The 21,818-nt window shown below is 33.6% G+C and overlaps 6 protein-coding genes across 15 annotated transcripts in view; 2 read left to right on the forward strand and 4 right to left on the reverse strand.

Annotated features, from left to right (window-relative positions):
• Positions 1-12,566, forward strand: part of LOC100643822 (zinc transporter ZIP3) — a 27,064-nt gene extending 14,498 nt beyond the window's left edge. For 7 of the 8 annotated variants that reach the window (XM_048411040.1, XM_003399738.4, XM_020865783.2 and 4 more), the window contains one exon: positions 1,035-2,328. In XM_048411040.1, coding sequence (XP_048266997.1) covers positions 1,035-1,324 — 290 coding nt within the window. In that variant the 3' untranslated portion in view covers positions 1,325-2,328. Of the gene's footprint in view, positions 1-1,034; positions 2,329-12,543 lie in introns of those variants that run through there. The other variant, XM_048411043.1, reaches the window with a different exon arrangement.
• Positions 2,501-4,559, reverse strand: LOC100643949. Its single transcript, XM_003399739.4, has 3 exons — positions 4,371-4,559; positions 3,717-3,839; positions 2,501-3,634 (listed from the first exon to the last, which is right to left on the reverse strand). The coding sequence occupies exons 1-3, from the start codon at positions 4,529-4,531 to the stop codon at positions 3,457-3,459; spliced, it is 462 nt and encodes a 153-aa protein (XP_003399787.1). The 5' UTR covers positions 4,532-4,559; the 3' UTR covers positions 2,501-3,456.
• On the reverse strand, positions 4,931-7,529 carry LOC100643255 (probable pyruvate dehydrogenase E1 component subunit alpha, mitochondrial). Of its 2 annotated transcripts, XM_003399734.3 has the most exons (7): positions 7,395-7,525; positions 7,211-7,228; positions 6,566-6,802; positions 6,270-6,488; positions 5,953-6,201; positions 5,627-5,875; positions 4,931-5,556 (listed from the first exon to the last, which is right to left on the reverse strand). In XM_003399734.3, the coding sequence occupies exons 1-7, from the start codon at positions 7,443-7,445 to the stop codon at positions 5,371-5,373; spliced, it is 1,209 nt and encodes a 402-aa protein (XP_003399782.1). In that variant the 5' UTR covers positions 7,446-7,525; the 3' UTR covers positions 4,931-5,370. The 2 variants fall into 2 exon arrangements, with proteins under 2 accessions (XP_003399782.1, XP_003399781.1); XM_003399733.4 differs by lacking the exon at positions 7,211-7,228 and having other exon boundaries at positions 7,395-7,529.
• On the reverse strand, positions 7,391-11,521 carry LOC100643459 (amino acid transporter AVT1B). Its single transcript, XM_003399735.4, has 9 exons — positions 11,290-11,521; positions 10,481-10,601; positions 10,294-10,406; positions 10,101-10,233; positions 9,885-10,019; positions 9,711-9,820; positions 9,436-9,642; positions 8,582-9,354; positions 7,391-8,305 (listed from the first exon to the last, which is right to left on the reverse strand). The coding sequence occupies exons 1-8, from the start codon at positions 11,519-11,521 to the stop codon at positions 8,651-8,653; spliced, it is 1,755 nt and encodes a 584-aa protein (XP_003399783.3). The 3' UTR covers positions 7,391-8,305; positions 8,582-8,650.
• On the reverse strand, positions 10,777-19,615 carry LOC100643011 (DNA-directed RNA polymerase II subunit RPB1). Its single transcript, XM_003399731.4, has 9 exons — positions 19,459-19,615; positions 18,470-18,739; positions 15,724-18,385; positions 15,446-15,651; positions 14,697-15,356; positions 14,238-14,626; positions 14,029-14,147; positions 13,751-13,939; positions 10,777-13,660 (listed from the first exon to the last, which is right to left on the reverse strand). Exons 1-9 carry the CDS (start codon positions 19,534-19,536, stop codon positions 12,525-12,527), a joined length of 5,709 nt encoding a protein of 1,902 aa, XP_003399779.1. The 5' UTR covers positions 19,537-19,615; the 3' UTR covers positions 10,777-12,524.
• A 380-nt stretch (positions 19,616-19,995) lies between these two features.
• On the forward strand, positions 19,996-21,637 carry LOC100643706 (pre-mRNA-splicing factor RBM22). 2 transcript variants are annotated; one of them, XM_003399737.4, is made up of 3 exons: positions 19,996-20,204; positions 20,279-20,332; positions 20,425-21,637. In XM_003399737.4, exons 1-3 carry the CDS (start codon positions 20,151-20,153, stop codon positions 21,550-21,552), a joined length of 1,236 nt encoding a protein of 411 aa, XP_003399785.1. In that variant the 5' UTR covers positions 19,996-20,150; the 3' UTR covers positions 21,553-21,637. The 2 variants fall into 2 exon arrangements, with proteins under 2 accessions (XP_003399785.1, XP_048267001.1); XM_048411044.1 differs by having other exon boundaries at positions 20,477-21,637.
• The last annotated feature ends 181 nt before the right edge of the window (positions 21,638-21,818 follow it).

Below are 21,818 nucleotides of genomic sequence, written 5' to 3' on the forward strand. Positions count from 1 at the left end.
GTATGGGACACGTTTGCTGCCCATCTTAATAACAGTATATGAGTTACCTAAGAAGTCTAGACTGAAAACCTACAAGGAATTCATAATAACAATTATTTTTTGCGGAAGTAGTTATGTAATTTGATCTTATGATATACCATGATGATTGCCTACAAGTCTAGTAAAACGATACAGGTTACACTCGTCAATTTAAAAAGAGATTCAGTAAGCATAAAATGATCTATTGAGCTTGTTTACATTAACAACCGTTAATCTCATTAAGTTTAACCTTTTCACTTGTTATTGTAATCCATATTATCGTTTCTATCCTCTTAATCATTATTATTTGTACTAATGGAATGATTTTAAATAGAGTAAATGCCGCAAAATCATACGCAAAATTTTTAGTAATCGATATTTATTTAAACTTAAAAATTATGATTACTTTATTATTCCTATGTGTCTTACTAGTGAAAGTAGAATTGTTACGATTAACCATGGTTTGAAAAAATTACATACGAAAAATAATAATTGAAAAAAAGCCAGCTACGTATAAGCTTTCTCCACCCATGGCAATGACCCAAGACGATATACAATCCGACCGACTTTCGACCGCTTTCTCGACTATTTATCTATGGGATCTATAATTGCCATTTATAGTATACAATTAGAACGGGAAGCTTTCTTCACATAACTAGAATAATTAAGTTATTACATATGTGTACATCGAACAGTTCAAATATTTATAGATGTCCGATACATTATATATAAGGTGTTATCTTTATAACTTTATATAGATTAATTTCAAATCACAGATTAGATCTTATCTATGTATTAAGTATAAAAGAATAAGTTTTACTTCAGATCAACCGATCAATAAGATCAACCGATCGCTCAGATATGAAAACGCTTTTCGACCTATTTTTAACTACAAATAATCGCAACTTGCAATTATCGCGTTTCTAAAACCTATCTATTAAAAGTTAATAAAGTCCCTGAAAGGATAAGCTTCTGGTAGTAGTTATTTTAAAAAAATTGTTTCGTTTATTTTACAGCTGCGCATTCTCACTCTCATTCCCATTCGCATTCGCATGATGGACACGCAGACGTACATAGCCACCAAGTTAATCATCAGGAGAATGATCACGATCATAAACTGGATTCCCACGAGCACATCTATTCAAATGAAATGAATGAACGAATACTTACCGACAAAATCTATAGAGTAACGGAAAGCATCGCGGAGACTGTCAGCAACGTCCTATCCTCTACGATGAAAACACCAACCGATGTTTCCTTCAGAAGTAGTAGTAACGATACGACGTTACACTCGAATCGAAGTTAAAAATCATTTGCGTGACAGGCATCCTTTGACTGATCGTGAGTTACTAGTAGTTCTTTCATGGGACAAATATCTTCTGATTGATACTTACTTTCGAGGATATGTCAACCGAATTCATCGATTATTTCGATGAATACAAGGGGACGACGCATACAAGTTATAAGAATAAAAGGGGTCTCGATGAAAGAAGGACAGTATTATGAAACTTTGGTTTCAATCTGGAAGAGGAGAACAATACTCCTGGTCTACAGTTTACACCTATTATGCAGATGTCACCAATTGTGCAAGTACAAATAGTAAACGGTGATATTTGCAAAGTACGATAGAAATCTATCTAAAACAACAAGAAACTATTACCATTGTCATTCAATGACCAAATGTGATACGATTCACGAGTATGTATAGCTGTGCAATCGCGTTACTTACTCCTTTTTCTTTTTTCTTTTTTTTTTTTTTTTATTGTAATATAAACTGTATGGAATATCCGATATCTTTTACATCATAATTAGATTAGGAAAAGAAAAGTATTTCTTAACTGTTTATACCAATATTTAAAAACTTGCTCATATAATATTGCGTGACATCGCAATGAAATGAGATATATTTTGCTACCGTCAAATATCGATTCTTCCGAAAGTGATAACTTTAATCGTATTTTTATGATTTTAAATATTTACAACTTTTGTATGTATTAATATTTGTCTTTTTTCTACACGACATTACATGTCATTAGAAATGATAGTACGCCATCATTAGTACGAGGAAGATTTCAACATCAAAACATAAGAAACTGTATTCTATAAATATTTGCGATATCAGGTTTCTTGTTCATTTTTTCATTTGTATACATATCAGTGTGATGTGACAGGTACACTGTTAGCATTTGTAAACATATTTCAGTAACATGCATAAATATCATTTTCTCAAATCAAAGAATCAATTTTTAAACATAAATTATATTTTTCACGACATGTACACAAAGCAATAAATTGAAAAAATACACAAAATAAAGTATCACATCTTTTAAATAACTAATTGTACCTGTCAGAATTTTCCATGGCTTTGTCATCTCCATAATATTTTACATTCAATATAAAATAAATAATAATACATAATTCCTTATAGCATAATTAAATTTGCGACTATACGATAAGATATGAACCACTCGAATTTCATGTGTATTTTTAATACTTTACGTTGATTTTTATTTATTATCATTACTCACATAATATAGCATGAATGCTAGTATATGAACATGATTTGTACATACAGTTATCTTTCGACAAGTAAAATGTACACACATTGTCATACAAATATATTTTGTATATTGCAAAATTTACTAATAAAATAAAAAAAGCTTTGATAACAAACTAAAAGATTTTCCTTTCTCTTATAAATAAATATGTTGTCAAATTGTGCCAATTCAAATTTATAACAGAATTTATTGTATAAATAATACAATTTTCTGTTATTGTGCACACATGTATATTTTTGCAAATCATACACACTTTGTTCTAGTTTGAAACTAATTCTCAATAACATGTTTATTTGTTATACTTACGCTTATTCCAAATACTACATAACTTATTACAATATAAAATCTTCTGAATTTTTTTCTAGTACAACATTTATTAAAACTGTTGAAAAAATGTGCATATTTCTACCACTACTGCTAATCAATTACTTGAATAAAGATGGTATATGTTTTGGAAAATGTGTTCGTGTTAACAAAATTTTTCTTCCATTTTTTCCTATTCTTTTTTTTTAACATATAAATTATAATTTCATACATACAAAAAATGTGAGGTATATTTTTAATAATATTTAAATTTTTATTTTATATGTCTTCTGTGTAATTGTTAGAATTTGCAAATAATTAACAAATACAAAATAAAAGCAATTCATGATTGTTTTCAACATAATTTGATTTGTTATTTCCTGACATTTATAGAGCAAAGATCATAGAAAATATAAAAATTTATAAAATTTCAAGAATTCCTTGCTTAGTGTGTAAATTTCTTTCTTTGTTATCAATTCAATATAATCTGCTATTTTATGTTATATTATTGCAAATTTTTTGTTTGGATGCGTTTGATATACATTGATCATATGTCAATCATAAAACTTATTTCAATCTACTTCTTTGGTATCTGACTATCAACAAAGTTTAGATAACTGGAACCAACTTTGATGAATGCAAGCCCAGAACTAATACCAATTATTGTACATAGAGTTGGATTAGGTGGTACAATGGATCGAAGTACAGCCCATACTAACACTGATCCAAAGCTCAGTAATACAGCACCAGCAGTACTGTAAGAATTATAAATGAATTTATTAACATCTTGTGTATATTTAACAAAAGTTGAAATATAATATAATGAAAATATCTCACCTATACAAAACTTTTACACTTGTAGAAGCACTTTTCATGTGATCACGACTGTATATGTAAGAGCCAGTGCCAAGAAGAGCACTTCCCAATAAGAAGTTTGTAATATCTTTTTTTGGAAAGACCCTAAAAATATACAAAAAGGGAAAATAATGGATAATTTAAAATAAAGCAATAAATAATTATGCTCATAATTAAGCGATAAATATTTATACGTTTATGTAAAATTAAGAGCTACAAAAATGATAAAAAGCATATAATGTATAAAATATTCATAATGGACTATTTGTTACAATATTTAATAGGTAAAGTAATTATTTAATTTTCATTCTTTAGCTATATCCATAAAAAAATAAAAAATATGAAATTGCATAAACCGCTCATGATCGAATACAAAAAATAATACATCAATTAATTTGTTGATCGAATAGCATTGTAAATATAGATCATGACATATATATTTAATGATGATCCTTATTCGACAGAAAAATATAAATGTTACAGTTAAAAGATTTGAGTAATTTGAAAAAATGCATCGTTCAGTATTTTGTCTCTAAAGATTACGTAACATTCCAAGAATTATGAAACCCTACAACTCGATGCGAATGCAATAGAGGTTAACATTTGAGTGCAGAATGGATTCGTTATCTATCTTACCTGATGACAAGACTCGGATTCATCACGTTGATAGATAATGCGGTGTACGAAGCAACGCCGAAAGCGGGAGCGTAAAATTTGACGAGACTACATTTCGTGATCGGCTTTAAACCGAGTTTCTGCAAAATTGTACCGGCACTCGTACTTCCTGCAGCGGCCATTGTTCGTTCGTCTTCGCACAACTGTTGTCAATGAACTACTGGCCAAATCGTGTTCATAAACGTAACCTTACGAGAAGAGTGTTTACACGAAGTTCAACCAAATGAATGATACTAAATAGATCGAATTTAGTGGAACAAGGATAGAAAAATGGATTCCGACAATGTGTTCGTAAATACATATTAATGCCGTGAATCTATCCTGTAACCGTAATGTGTTTTAAAATTAAATTAATGTATTGTAAATAAAATTGACTCCCAATTATAAATATTTTTTTATTTAGTTTCGAACGTAATATTTCATTTTTAAATACATACCAGTTCACTATTCATATCTCTTATTATAATATATGGTCTATTATCCGAAATCACATTTCAGGTGAATTACTTAACAAATAGTCGTAAATTTCATTTATTTTATTAAATTAGGATAATGAACACGAGTGGCACGTAAGTTTATCTACAGTTATTTTATGTAATTCCCTGTTATAGATAAGAGAATAATATAATATCGTCCCTTTTCTGTAAGTACATGTGAAATCACTGGCTACTATAGAGTAGTGAATTTTACCATGTACTGGCTGAATCTTTCTCTCACGGTGTTATTATATTTCTATAAATAAAACAAATGTACAATTTGTGTATATACAACTGATAAACAATGATAAACAAAAACGTGTTCCAATGATTTACTATTTTCCTTGCCTAACTCCAGGAGGTGGAGTTATTCTCCAAGAACCGTTTGTAACTAGCTAGAACCTAATTAATAATTCTAATAACAGACACTGCTATAATAAGTAAGATTTAATATAGAATTCGTTTAAAGTTCTATAAAAATTAACTTAGGCATTTACAGCTGCACCTAGCCTTGCATGTGGTAGAGGTTTAAATGGAGTAGTGTTACGAATTTCTTTCTCTAAACAATTGGCATAAATATCGGCAGTAAGTTCGTTCAATGGAATTTCACTATCCGCCTTCGCAGCTTTTACAGCATCGTCAACGACCTTTTTGATATCGTTTTCTATCGCCTAAATAAAGAAAATCAATTTTGTACAATTCTACATTTTCAATATATAAATTCATTGAGACCAAACATACCTTTATTTCCTCTGGAGTAGCGAGATTAGCATTCAATACTCGTTCTTTAAAGCCAGTTATAGGATCTCTAGTCTGCCTCACTTCTTGTATTTCTTCCCTCGTACGATAACTTGTTCCAGGATCAGACATACTGTGTCCGCTGTATCTATAAGTTACAGCTTCTAAAACAAGGGGACCTTTGCCAGATGTACAATAGTCAATGGCAAATTTGGTAGCTTCTCTGACTGCTAATACATCCATACCATCCACCTAATAAAATATTTAATCGATATAATTTGCAAAATAATTACGACATCACAAACAATTATTTTTATTTGAAAACAAACCCAAATTCCAGGAATGTAATCTCCCCTTGTGTAGTAATCAGTACTAGCAGAAGCACGATCGACGCTAGTACCCATACCATACCCATTGTTTTCACAGACAAAAATACAAGGAACATCCCACAATTTAGCCATGTTGTACACTTCGAATACTTGTCCTTGGTTAGCTGCACCATCTCCATACAATGTAATGCACACTCCTCCATTATTCATGTACTTATTAGCAAAGGCAATTCCTACTCCCAATGGTACCTATAAATTTATTTTATGAAAATGGCATATTTGTAATTAATTTAATAATTTTAATAACTGATCCTCACCTGGGCACCGACGATACCATTTCCACCATAAAAATTTTTGGAGTACATATGCATAGAACCACCTTTACCTTTTGCATTTCCTCCTTTTCTACCAGTTAATTCAGCTAAAACGCCAAATGGCTCTATTCCCATCAAGTAGGTCCATCCATGAGCTCTATAAGCTGTTATCACAGCATCTTGTGGTCGGAGTGCTGCTTTTATACCAACTGCACAAGCTTCCTACCAGAAGAGTATTTAGATTTTATTAATGAAAATATTCACTGAATGAATTACAAAGACTAAAACATGATTCTTACTTGACCAGAATATAAATGGCAGAAACCTCTGACTATTTTTTCCTTATAGAGATTTCCAGCAGCTGTTTCCATACGGCGGATCGTATGTAGTTTTTTATAGAGCTCTATTGCTTCATCTCTGGTAATAGAGATGTGATTGGATGGTCCGCTATCCAATTTGTGTAATCGAAAAGGTTTTGTTTCAAATGAAGCTTCTGTGGCATAATTGTTTTTTTTGCTGAGGAAGTATGATATCACCTACAAATACATAGTAAAAAACATATTCCTAGTACTTTATTTTGTAAAGTAGCATATGTACATCTAATATCACAGATCATTGTAATTTACAAGAATGTACAAAAGAAATAGAATAATAGCACAAAAAGAGATGTAACATAAAGTTAATTTTCTTGTTACACTTGTGAACTTAAAAAAAACGCGTTCACAAAATCACAGTAAAAAAATCACATAAAATTAAAAAAACGCACGATTTCCTTATAACTCTAAACTTACTTACGTTCTGATTGATCGCGTATTTGAAAAAATTAAAAAAAAAAGAAATACATGGAAGGAAAGCAGCAAAACTGAATACCAGGCGGTGTGAGGAAAAAAATTATGATTTATCGGTGATAATAAACACATGAATAAATCTATAAGAATAATTACCTCGTTCCAGCTGCCGAACTGGCAAGACACCAGGAGGAGATATAAAAAAAGAAAAGAACGAATCTTCAATTGCAAGACTCCCGAGCAAAAATTGTACGATTAGAAATTATAATAAGACCCTGGCATGGAACGTGTTGGCAAGTATCTAGTTTAGAGGTCATTTATCGTTCGATTGTATACTCACATTTCTCTTCGACGTTTGAGCACTTATATTTCTTATACAGTTTGGTATCATTTTTAAAATAATTTGCTAACTAATCGTTCAGTTGAGTTCAAATAATTCAACAAAAGGTCGGAGTTATTATAAAATGTAGAACCAACAAGAACGAATCATTCGTATGGCGCGGATAGTATCGTAAGACTTAGCTCGTAAACGTTACAGGTTAATTCGTATCGTATCCCCTCCACAATCGTCATTAAAAATATTGGACGATATGACGTAATGAAACATCTACATGAAACTTTATTAAGAAATAATACACGTGTGTAGGGAACATGTGCAAAAATGAAATACATTATTGTAGTAATAAAAAGATCTACTTAAAACTAAAAGATACATTATGTAGTATTATTGAATGATCAATTATATGATGTTGATATGTTGTTAAAGTTAAGCTATGATAATAATGAACATATTAAATAATTTATTCTAAAAATAATGCCTTGATATAGAAATTGTTCTTGTAGATATGAGGTTGACAAGATTGTCCGTAGGAAATACCAGCGCATAGACAATCTGAGAAATATAAAGTTTATGGAGAGAAATGACTTTTCAAGGTAACCTTCACAGTTAAGAATAATTGCAAGATCAGCTGATTCTTACGACATTTACTGCTCGGAAGCATATGTATGTTAAATAATAATTCTACATTTGTGTTTTTCATTCTACGAAATAGAGATTGAAATATAGTATATAAATTTATTGATAGACATTAACAATTTCATCATGTTAAAGAAAATGCGTCCTATCGAATATATAATATATAAATATAAATTTCTTAGATTTAAAATTACACGTGCTTATTATAGAGTGTGAACCCTTATCAGTAGCATACTACTGCCACTCCGTGGCCAAATGTTAAAATAGGAAGCCCGCTGAAAAAAAATTCAAATTAATCGTAGACTTAAATTGACGAGAAAATATGAAACGTGAAAAATTTGTAATGCAGTAAAACAATAAAAATTGACTATGTATCTTTTTACATAAAAAATGTTGGAAGATGCTTTATATAATCAATATAAGTAGATATGTTATAAAATAATATATCCTACTTATATACTTGTTTCAAAAATTTGTTTACACAATATTAATTCACAAAATGTTTACAAAATATTTAAGATGATAGAAAACTATCTTATTCACAAACTTACCTTCAAAACACCAATTAAAAGATTCAGGAAATTTTTGTACAGCTTTTTATCATTAGTTAGTATGTTATTTTATGTAGAATTTTGTACTACTTTTGTAACGTTCACGATACATGGTGGCGTGAATTGTACATAACGTATAGTATTCTTTACATTCATGTACGTTGAAGATATGGTAACGACAATACCAAAAATTATGATTAAATAACCAAACCAATTGCACCATTTTCCATGATTGTAACAAATTACTAATTTGGAAACCAATTCTTTAGGAGCTGCGATTCTTCTATAAACACTGTAAGGTTGACTGGCGTTTACGAATACTGGTGCACCATCATGAATTACTTTTGTCATTAAAAATTTCTCATTGGTTTCTCCAGAAGGTATAGCATCATTGTCATAATCCATAATTTCATCAGAGTCATCTTCCAACCCATCATAATAAACGTATGAATATCGATGATATTCAGCGTTAGGTACACTCAGAACGCCATAATAAGTCGACCTTGAATGAATTCTTGAGTCAGTTGACATGCCTTCACTGTTTTGACATCTCTCAGTTGCAGAGTACACTTCAGGAGTTAAAGGTCGCATGGACTTTGCTTTCAAGGAAATTGCTTTTGAATATACCAAAGGTGGTAATACAAACACTAATGGGCCAGTCAAGGATCCCCCAATCAGTGCCATCACAATATCAAATCTAGGCACAGATTCTCCTACAGCTACTCCAAGAAAGACAATAGCTGATCTTATGGCACATCTTTTCCATCCAAAATCTGTGACAAAAGTATATATCTTGTAAAATCAGTTCTTGACACCTTGAAAAATTGTTATTATTGTATATTAGAATTTCTTACTTTTTTTAATATTACATTGTTCTTCTACATCTTGGAACAGAGCTGAATGACCAAGAGCACTAGAAAGACATAGCTGAAGAGCTGCAAAAAGAACAGCAGCACTCACTGTGAAGTTTCCTGGAATTACTTGCAGAACATTAGCTGTTGTACTACCTCCATACTTCCAAACGGTTAAAATTGTAGTAACAATAAATAATGAACTGCTGACTGTAACGAATAATCAGTGTAGTCATCATAATATATAGAATAATAGTTCAATTATATTAATGATTTACCTAAGAAGGAAATTACGACTGCCTTATTGATGTCTTGAGGACGATGCATATCCACTTGTACAGTCATCAATGTTGGATGTACATCAAATTGAAAGGCTAACATTCCATAACTGAAAAATTATTTAATAATAAACGTTAAATATGTGAAATGAAATAGCTAATAAGTAAACTTGCCCAGAAATAAACTTCTCCCAGCTAGGAGATGTGGCTACTGGGATAATATCAAGCTCTCGGTCATCGGTAACTATACTCCACCATATTAATAGCGCCGTCAATAGAACCATTGTGCAGGAGAATGTAGCCAATATTCTGCAAGTATTTATATTATTCAAACAAACTGTATTTCAGTTTCATGAAGTATAATTTACATAAAATTGTAATGAGAATTACTTCATATCACGGGGACTGCCAAGCCACATTATTGGACATAAAAGAACGCCCACAATTAGGAGCCAATAGCAGAAAGATAGATCAAATCGTTGTCCCGAAATTTTTAGTCCGAAAATTTGCAAATTCTGCGAAGCTGAAATTTACAAATGTTAAACATAGATCAACTTTTTACTTAGAATTTTGATCAACTTACCAACCAATAAGTTAGGTATACTGCAACCAAAAACTGTAAAGTCCAGGATTATAGTAACCAAGGTTCTCGCACGAGGACCCAAGGTCAATTCGGTTACGGCCGCAAGAGGATTTCTGTAAAAATTAATTCAAGTAAAGATCACTATCGTCAATGAACATAAAATTAAAATAAAAAAATTAAATCTTACCGATTTTTTCTTAAAATTTGCGGATCTAGAGTGCTTACGATAATCCATGTTTTACCAAGCAGAACAGCCGTATAGATTTGTAAAACCAATACGATAAAGACCAAAGGAATCCCATACAATCCTAAAAAGACTTAACGTGCTCGTCTTGTTCTTTTATTAATAGTACTTCATAATTTTATCGAAAAACATCTTTATGTTCTCATGTAAGAATTATGTAAACATGCGATCACAATAATATAAGATGTAGTAACAAGAATTGCTGACAGATCATAATAGGTCAAATAACAAAAAAAGGATTAACAAGTAAACCAACTTTATTTTTATTTAAAATGACCAATTTTCTTACACGACATCTCGCGTTAAAAAATTTCTCTTATAATAATCGTCATTGAATAATGAATATAATAAATCAATTATATAAATCGCTCCATTTTAAATAAAATGTTCTACGAAACAAATATGCAAGTTATATCATACATACAATCCAGTTATATTTGTATATCAATACATATGTATATATATTTTACAAAATAGTTATAGTTGATCTGGATAATATATACTTAAAAATACATTACAAACAGAAAAATTACTTAATGCTAAAATGATAATTTAACTGAAAAAAAAGGAAAGAAGCTATTCACACAAACAACAATGCCACTTGAAAAAGAAAAAGAAAAGGATCACATTCTCTTTACTGGACATTTACAATCCTTGTCTCAATGTTCTAGTTAGATTGTGAAATATGGAAAAGAAAAAAAAATAAGAGGAACAGGGAAAAGCATAAAGATTTTAGAGACAGAGAAACTTACCGCATTGCACAATTGAGCGCGGTAATGCGATAATTGGGAAAACGCCAAAAATGTCGATAACACATAATGTGGCAAACAGAAGCGACAAATCCGAATTAGCATCTTTAAAAAGTAGCGGCTGTTTCTCGCGATTCATGATGAGGAATGACTCACACTGTCCGACATCGATGCATATATACCGCGAACTGGTTTTCCGTTTCGCGGTGACGAGTACCGTACTAGGACGTAACATGATAGTCTATTGAGCACAAATGGTTTACCTACACACGACTATAGAAACGAAGGAAGACCCACAACGCGTTAACGTTTCTTCCTTCGAAGCTATGTACAGTCATGCGATGGCAAAGTATAATATGAACTGTCGGGATCTACGTATTTTAGATATGAAATTCAATTATAGGTATGTAACACGTTCGACACGTATATATGCTATATAATAGAAAAAATATCTCTCGAACAATGTCAATAAATTTGACATACTTTTGATGGAAAAGATATAGTAAAATCATAAATTGAAGCATTAAGTAGTCACAGTTCGAACCACGAATGTCCCGGACAGATGTAAGCATTCTCATCGTCCCTAAAATACAAACATTTTGAATTTCAGATCACAATTGACATTACAATTTTTACTTATAGCCTTTCATTAAAATTACACAATTTAATCTTAAGTCACTTTCTGTTCTATAATAGTTATTATATTGGTAAAAATTAAAGATTTGCAGCAACAAAGAACATGCTAGGTCTAATTGACATCTTACTTACGCTTCTTGCAAGCATCAACTTCACTTAGGTTTTCCAACATTTTTGCTTCGCTGTTCGAAATCCGTATACTTTCAAATTTGAATAATTCTACGACCTCATTATATACATATGTTCCATCAAAAGTACGAACGAATTCATTGATTCATCTTATCGAGCGTATGACTTGTATTTGCTCGATATCTCCTGACTCTTTTTATTTTATACTCACTTCATACGAAATACTTTACTACTTCGTGCTCATTCAAACGAAACGAACGATTCGAAGTTCCTTCTCATTTAAAAACGAACAAAAATATCCTTCGGCCTGTGATCTAGTAGATGTCCACGCCATAATTAAGAAAATTGTTAAATTTAGACAATATGAAGTCAAAAAATCGAGAATTAAAAATCGATAATTATAACTTATATTTATACCTAGCCCACATTAAATATGTAATAACAAAAAGCCATACAGATAAGTATAATACTTCTTAATCGTCTGTTTCGTAGGCTGGTGACGCCGGGGAATACGTGGGACTCGTTGGCGAATACCCTGGCACTGGTGGCGAATATGTTGGACTTGTTGGTGAGTAACTTGGACTGGTTGGTGTATACGTTGGGCTGGTAGGCGAGTATTTAGTACTCGACGGTGAATATTGAGGACTCGTAGGCGAATATGTTGGACTAGTAGGGGAATAATTTGGACTGCTAGGCGAATATCTCGTGCTTCCTGACGCCGTGTGTTGCGGTGAACTGGGTGAGTATGATGGACTCGTTGGAGAATAGGTTGGACTCGTTGGAGAATACGTCGGACTTGCTGGTGTGTACTGTGGAGAGGTTCCAGCGAACGACGGCGACGTAGGCGAATACGACGGACTTGTCGGAGAATATTTTGGACTACTCGGAGAGTAGCTTGGACTAGCTGATGAATATTGTGGAGAACTTGGCGAATAACTTGGACTTGTTGGAGAATAAGATGGCGAGGCAGGCGTATAATTTGGTGAACTCGGTGAATAGCTTGGACTGGTTGGTGAGTAACTTGGACTGGTTGATGAATAACTTGGTGACGTTGGCGAGTACGATGGACTCGGTGAGTAGCTTGGCGACGTTGGTGAATAGCTTGGACTTGTTGGAGAGTAACTTGGACTCGTCGGTGAATAGCTTGAACTTGTTGGCGAGTAACTCGGACTTGTTGGTGAATAACTTGGACTAGTTGGTGAGTAACTTGGACTTGTCGGTGAATAACCTGGTGATGGCGAGTAGTTTGGACTTGTTGGTGAATAACTTGGTGACGTTGGTGAATAGCTCGGACTCGTTGGTGAATAACTTGGACTCGTTGGCGAGTAATTTGGACTAGTGGGTGAATAAGTAGGGCTTGTAGGTGAATAGTTGGGACTCGATGGTGTTATACTTGGCGATGTTGGCAAGTAGGCGGGAGAGGTAGGTGAATAACTTGGTGAAGCGCCACCTGCTGGTGACATTGGGTATGGACTCATACTAGGACCTGGGCTTCCTGGACTTCCGGGTTGTGGTGAATACGCAGAGTATGCAGGAGATAGTCCTGATGCATCTGATGCTCCAGATGGGGAGAAGCATGCTCCTCCTGGTGTCATGCCACTACCCAATGCTATAATGAAAGAAATGGGTTATTTAGGGTACATGAGTAATAATAAATTTTATTGTTAGAATGATATAAAGTCACAGAAAATAATCTTACCAGGTGACATACTTGAAGCGCCATAACCAGGTGTGGCGCCCATCCAAGGTGTCATTTGAGGACTCATGCTTGGGGTAGCAACACTGCCGAAGAACATTCCAGCAGTTCCCATTACACCAGCACCCACTGCCATTGGTATTTCAATACCAGCTTTACATTTCTCAGCATCCAGTAACAAATCAAAACATCCTGAAAAAATAAAATTAGATAGACATATATTAACCTGATAATTTTTTACTTGTTTATTGAAGTTGTTAAAAAAAAAAAAATAGCAATACCTGTTCCTATACGTGGAAGTTGTCCCATAATAATGTTTTCAGATACTCCTCTCATTGGATCTACTTCCGCATGAGATGCTGCATCTAATAAAACGTCCACTGTTTCTTCGAAGGAACATCTAAAGTAAAATATGAATTTTGGAAATCATATCCAATACTATAATAGTTAATAAATTAATGAATTTACTTCATCTCTTACAGTAACTTACCTCATAAGAGCACCTGTGTCTTGTCTGTTAATTCCGTGACGAGTTATAGCCATCAAATGTCCTTTAGCAGTCATTACGTCACAAAGCAAAGCAAGATGACGATAGTTTACATAAAGGCCGTAAAATTGCAAAACAGCATTCATTTCTTTCTCTACCGATTTCCTCACTGCCTCTATACCCAGTACTTCAAATATCTCGCAAATATCGTTGCTAAATGTTCTAACTGGATCGACATCTCTTTCACTCAATACTTTCATCAAACTCGTACCGTCCGTTTCCAATAACCATTCTGCTATTGCTTTGAATTCGCCAGTTTCTGTAATAACTATACGTTTCTTAGCATCAGTTTGAGGCAAATGCATGTACACTTTTCCTATTGCTTCGATACCCTGCATATGAAAGTAATAATTTAAATATTATTTGAGGATTATAATATAATTATAAAATTAGTGGACGTACCTGTAATGTCATGTCGCTAAGCATATTTGCTTCAATACATCGAAGGAACATATCATCCTCCATTTTATCTACAGTCTCTTCCTCACTATCTTGAAACTTGTTATCGTCACTGTTCATTATCCTAATACGTAGAACTAACTTCTCAGCGTTATCATCGTTAAAAATACAGTTCAAATCGTCACCGAAGCCTGCGTTAATTTTTTCTGCAATTTGTTCCATAGTTAATTTCTTATCAGTCATTCTCTTGCGATCCAACTCAATTCGAAGTAACCATGGTGATATTTTATTCGGATCAAAATCAGGCATTTCATAGTAAACGTTGACGAATTCTTGATCTTCCGCTATTACGGTATTTTGTGGATCTGGATCGTAATAGATCGCAGTATTTGCTGTAACTTTCCTCAGTGTGGTGTGTTCCAATCGACAAAGTACATTCTTTGCTTTCTCGGCATCTCTTGCTGCAGCTCCCGTCAAAAATACGGTCAACGACGGAGCCTTTGGTTTCTTACTGATGTTTATAATTTCCTTCAATCTAGGTACACCAAGGGTTACATTTTTCGACGATACACCAGCAAAATGGAAAGTGTTCAGTGTCATCTGGGTTGCAGGTTCACCAAGTGACTGTGCAGCTAAAGCGCCTACCATTTCTCCAGGTGATACCTAAAAAAAGTAAAAGTACAAAATTGATCTAGAATTGGAATTTTTTAATGAGAATTTAAATATCATCACATCATTTATTTTCTACAAACCTGTGCTTGTTGGAATCTGGTTTCAATTTCTCCAATAAGCCATTCAAAGGCTTCACTGGATAATCGAAATTCTTCAGAAACACATTTTGTACACAATGTAGATCTCACTAAGCACTGGAATAGCAATGTGGCATTTTCATTAGCCTGTTTGCTGAGTCTATCATCACCAGCCACAATGATACATTTATCCAAAAGATCCTTTACACCTATAAATAATCACATTTTAATATTAATGTTATCATACAATTACTACCATATGAAGTTATCAAATTATTTACCCTGTATAACCCTCATAGGACTAAGATCAGTAGGTGCGCGCTTATTTATATGAAAAATCTTTTGTACATTCCAAATCATTCTTTGTAAATTACAAGGCAGTACAACTTTTGATTCTCCACTAGGGAAAATTTCTCTAAGTATAGCACGATCCTTGTTCAATTGTTCCCATTCTCTTTCTAGTTCGGATATGACTTCACCAGATCCCATCATTTCTCTAACTATATCTTCGTTAAAGATACGACGAAGATATCGTTCATTGGTTGGATCGAACTTGAACTTCTTTTCAAATGCTTTATTACTCAATTTAATAGTAGGCAAATTCTGAAATTCAACGGTTTCACCGCATAGACCATCCTCGCCATAACGCAATTGGATAAGTTGACCCACAGAGTTTCTGACTGTACCATCATAATGTACCATTACAGACTCCATAGCTTTTATCAAACGACGCTGAATGTAACCAGTTTCTGCAGTTTTTACGGCAGTATCGATAAGACCCTCACGACCTCCCATAGCGTGGAAATAAAACTCAGATGGCGTCAAACCAGCAAGGTACGAGTTTTCAACGAATCCTCTGGATTCCGGACCATAATCGTCCTTAATAAAATGTGGCAATGTTCTTTTACGAAAACCAAACGGGATACGTTTACCTTCTACGTTTTGCTGACCGACACAAGCAATAACCTGAGAGATGTTAATATTAGATCCTTTTGATCCTGATACTACCATAGCCTTTAGGTTGTTGTATTCAGTCAAAGATTTCTTAGCAGAACCACCAGTCTTATCACGAGCGTCGTTTAAAATTCTGTTTACTTGATTTTCGAAAGTTTGCCTCAAGGTATTACCAGGAGTAGGTTCCAATTCCATGTTGTGAGCTTTTTGAATCACTTCTATCACGTCTTCTTTAGCCTTCCTAATGGCTTTTTGAATTTCCAAATAAGTCTGTGGATCGGCAATGGTGTCTCCAATACCGATCGAGTGACCTTCTAGTAGTAACCAATTATTAATTACAGTTTGAATATTTCCGTAAAATCGTCCGCAAACTTCATGTCCTAATTCCAACATACAAATGTGAAGCAAAGATCCAGCAGATGTACCCAAGGTCTTCTTACAGAGTATACCCATAACAAGTTCTCCGTGTTCTACCATGACTTTGGTATCACCAGGTGAAATCCATTTGTATGGGCCATCGTCTTCTTCATCTGGATGTGTACTGTGAGTCCTTATCATATTCACGTTGCCTGGTATGATCAAGGAAAAGATTTGTTTACCAGTCCATAGAGGCTTTGGTTTTAATATGCATGGCTGAGGCATTTTGCCATTCCAACTGGGTAAGAACATAAGGATATTCATCATCTGTTCCTTTTCTATGAAAACGTCTCTTTTAGTCATTTTTCTTACAGCAGTAAGCGTGTCCTGTACAATACCCATGACTGGTTTATTAGCTTGGGGAGTAATAATTTGACGCGGTGTTACATGAATGTTTTCTACTTCTGCTCGAGTCTCCATTGACTGCGGAACGTGTAAATTCATCTCGTCGCCGTCAAAATCGGCATTATAAGGAGACGTGCAACTAAGATTCATACGGAATGTACTCCATGGCAACACTTTTACCCTATGACCCATCATACTCATCTTGTGTAGTGTTGGTTGCCGATTGAAAATTACTAGGTCACCATCCCGAATGTGACGTTCCACTCTGTACCCGCATTGTAGATGTAAATCGGATGGTTTCGGGTGGAACCTTAAATCGATTCTTTCCCCGTTATCTCTGACGATATACTTAGCACCTGGATATTGTGAGTTTCCACGTCTAACGAGTTCTTGCATTTTATCGATATTAAAAGGTGTGACAATTTCGGGGAATGTTAAATTCTGAGCAATACTCCGAGGTACACCGACCTGATCAATTCGCAAATTTGGATCAGGAGTAATAACAGTCCGAGCAGAAAAGTCAACACGTTTACCCATCAAGTTTCCTCTTATTCTCCCTTCCTTCCCTTTCAATCTCGCTTTTATAGCTTTTAGAGGTTTGCCTGATTTCTGCATAGCTCGTGGCATGCCAGGCATATCGTTATCAACTAACGTTGCTACATGAAATTGTAACATTTTTATATTTTCTGATATCACATGTGCTGCTGCTCCCGCTTGCTCATTTCTGATTAATTCATTATTTGCTTTTATAATATCAGCAAGCTTATGTGTTAAGTCATCTTGATTCTTGGCAGAACCATACATAATAACTGCTGGTCTGACCGATAGAGGTGGAACAGGCAAAACAGTTACTACCATCCAATCTGGCCGTGCAAATTTCGGATCCATGCCAAGGATAAATGATTCTTCATCTGTAATGTGCTTTAAAATTTCCCAAGCTCTTTCTGCAGTGAGTGCCATCTTTTTTTCCTGTGAATCTTCATTTACGTGTGTCCATTCTGCAGTAACATCTAATCCAGATCTCCGAAGATTTGGTTGATATCTACCACATCCACCATGTCCAGGTTTTCTCTCTGCAGATTGTTGTTCTTGATTCTCTTTGTTAATATCCATTTCATCACCACCCTCACAAATATTTTTACTTTTACATAAATCATAAACAAAAGTAAGACGTTTTCGTGGCTGACCTTTAGTTTTCATAACAATTTCTTTGATTTTTGGATTGTGCTGTAATCAAAAAATAATGCAAAATTAAATAAATAATAATAAATATGTGGAAAAAGAATATGATTTCTAATAATCTGTACTTACTGGACTGACAAGAAGTTTTGAACAATAAAAACATACACATCTCAAAATTTTTATTGTCTTTGTTATGAAACCAACATGAAAAACTGGTTTTGCTAAATCTATATGACCAAAGTGTCCTGGACATTCTGTCATATTACCAGCACATGTCTGACATCTAGAATTTCTATCAATGACACCTTGTCTAGGATCCATAAGTCCACCAAGCTTTGGACGGCCACCTTCCATAGTTTCTGGAAATCGAATGCCGCCATCTGTGACCGACATCCGACGCTATGCAAAATATTATATAAAGTTATACACCATTGACAGATTCAGGATTTAACAGGTATTATTGAATAATCACTTTAGGAAAATAATAGAGATGCATATAGAATGTATTTGTTAGAAATGACAATATTTTACATTTATTTTTTCACATTATGTTAACATATTATGCAAAACAAATACATATAGACATATGTGTAAATACATATAAATAGATGCAGATAGATAATTGCAAAAGGAGTAGCAGACTAACAGAAGTAAACAAAACATACAACTATGTATTTATCAACATAGACCCACAATTTCTATTTATTATTAAAATTATGTTACTTTTACAAAATATGCAATTTATTCTGAATTTGATTATTTTTAATACTGATATTAAGAAAAGGAATTTTCTAATTCCTCCTTTATAAAAAAAGCAATTACAATCTTTTAATTAAAAAAAAAGCTAATAAATCACATGCTGTAAATAAAATTTACATGGGCTTTGATCATTTCGTAATAAATCATTTTTCTTGCATATATTTTATAATTTTAAGTAGTGTTTTTCCACAAATATAGTAGGACATAATAAAAATCTACACAAACGACTGTTTGGAAGTAACACTGAATGCTTTGTGTGATAACGTATCACATAATGTCGACTCATGATGAAATAGTTCCGCGTACCGCAAAAAAAATATATTCCACGAAATCCGTTTGTTTACTACTAACGAACTTACTATTTCATCGGGTGAAAGAATGCCGAATTGAACTCTTTTTACGGTTCGCAGAGGCGCTTTGGAATCGGACGTGGCCATTTTGCAACGAGCACGTACAGCTTCTGCCGCGGCCTTCTGCGCTACAGCTCTCTCTAACCGTTCTTCTCCGATAGAAGCATCTCCCACCCCTGACTCCTAACGGTACAGTTTATTACTACTTTCGTACTAACCTATTTTAAGCGTTCAAAAATGTATTACTATTGTACCTTAAGGAACCTTCTCAATCTTACTTATGTTATTAGATAAAGATAATACAATTATAAACATTTTTAATGTTGAAATACAATGCTATTATCATAAAAATTTAATTGTTAGTTAATACAAGACTATACAAAAGAGGCTATTGTACAATTTTAAAAAATCTTTTAATTTCATAAAATATAAAAAATATAAAGAATGTCCTTTATTGGTTCATAGTTGTTTTAAGTACTTCTTTCTCTTGACTTGATTGGCTGGCCAAAATTAAGTTTGCTAACAAAGGTTTCGTGAAAACTAACATAATTTTATTGGCAGGATAAGATCGTGTTCAATGAGGTAGGCGGCGGACGTAGAGCATTCTTTGTCTGCTGTCTGTCGCCAATCGCCATTGAATTATAAACATTAGTGTCGTCGTAACATTCATCAAGGGTTTTATAAATTAAACAAGCAGTAAAATGGCTACTTCAAAGACAACGAATATGTATAATAGGCAAAATTGGGAAGATGCCGTAAGTAAAATCTGGATTATAACATAATTGTGAATTTGATACATTTAAACATTTGTTTATTTCTTTCCTTATAGGAATTCCCAATATTATGTCAAACTTGTTTAGGTGACAATCCGTACATTCGTATGGTAAGTTAATTACGTCAAAATTTGAATTTCGATTTTTATAAGAAATATTTATTTGTGTCTAACATAATATTTTTTTTAAATTATATTTGTAGACAAAAGAAAGGTACGGAAAAGAATGCAAAATATGCATGCGTCCATTTACAGTATTTAGGTGGTGTCCTGGTGCAAGAATGCGGTTCAAAAAGACAGAAGTTTGTCAGACTTGTAGTCGCTTGAAAAATGTGTGTCAGACATGTTTACTTGATTTAGAATATGGTTTACCAATTCAAGTACGCGATGCAGCACTCAAGATCAAAGATGACTTGCCCAGATCAGATGTAAACAAGGAATATTATGTACAAAATATAGACAGCGAAATTGGAAAAATAGATCCCACATCACCAGCAGGTGCTGTTGGTAAATCTGCAGCTGCTAGTGATTTGTTGATGAAGCTGGCAAGGACTAGTCCTTATTACAAAAGAAACAGGCCACATATTTGTTCTTTTTGGGTTAAAGGAGAGTGTAAAAGAGGAGAAGAGTGTCCATATCGTCATGAGAAACCTACTGATCCTGATGATCCATTAGCTGATCAAAATATCAAAGATCGTTATTACGGAGTTAACGATCCTGTTGCTGATAAATTAATGCGCCGAGCTGCAGCTATGCCTAAGTTAGATCCACCAGAGGATAAATCCATTACAACTCTCTATGTTGGCAACTTAGGCGATGTTTTAACAGAAAAACAATTACGCGATCATTTTTATCAATACGGTGAAATACGCTCCGTTACTATGGTTCCTCGTCAACAGTGTGCTTTCATTCAGTACACACAGAGAAGTGCTGCAGAAGCAGCAGCAGAAAGAACATTTAACAAACTAATATTAGGAGGGCGAAGATTAACAATTAAGTGGGGACGTTCACAAGGAAGGCAAACTGTATCCGCAGCAGAAGCAACTAGAGAAATCTTGGAGCCTGTGCCAGGTTTACCAGGTGCTCTACCACCTCCACCAGAAAGCATGGGAAATAATTTTTTCAATCTACAAACTACTCCTGGCATGATGCCACCAATGATGATTCCACCTCCACCAGTTGCTCCCCAATTTATGTTCCCACCTCAAATGGCAGCTGCCACTGCAACACCTATTTTTCCACCTGGAACAACTCCAATACATTATCCAAGTCAAGATCCATCAAGAATGGGTGCGTCTCAAGGCATAGGAAAACCTTGGCCCGAAGAATAGTAATAACAATATTTTGATTTTTATTAATTGTAATTATAAGAAAAAATGTATAAAAAAATAAATGTATATCTTTGATTTTGTTTAAGTTAGTTGTGTCACAATAATTTCTAATTTTTCCATATATAATTGTGAATATACGACTGTTTAGTAAATTAATTCAATCTTAAAATATGTGCATAATATTATTTGCAAATACAGTTTAATTTCAATGTGTTTCTTTTGGATCTTTGAATTCATACTTTGAGTTCATTGGAACAGCCTTTATG

Source organism: Bombus terrestris, chromosome 12 (assembly GCF_910591885.1).
Source record: "Bombus terrestris chromosome 12, iyBomTerr1.2, whole genome shotgun sequence".
Lineage (NCBI taxonomy): Eukaryota > Metazoa > Arthropoda > Insecta > Hymenoptera > Apidae > Bombus > Bombus terrestris.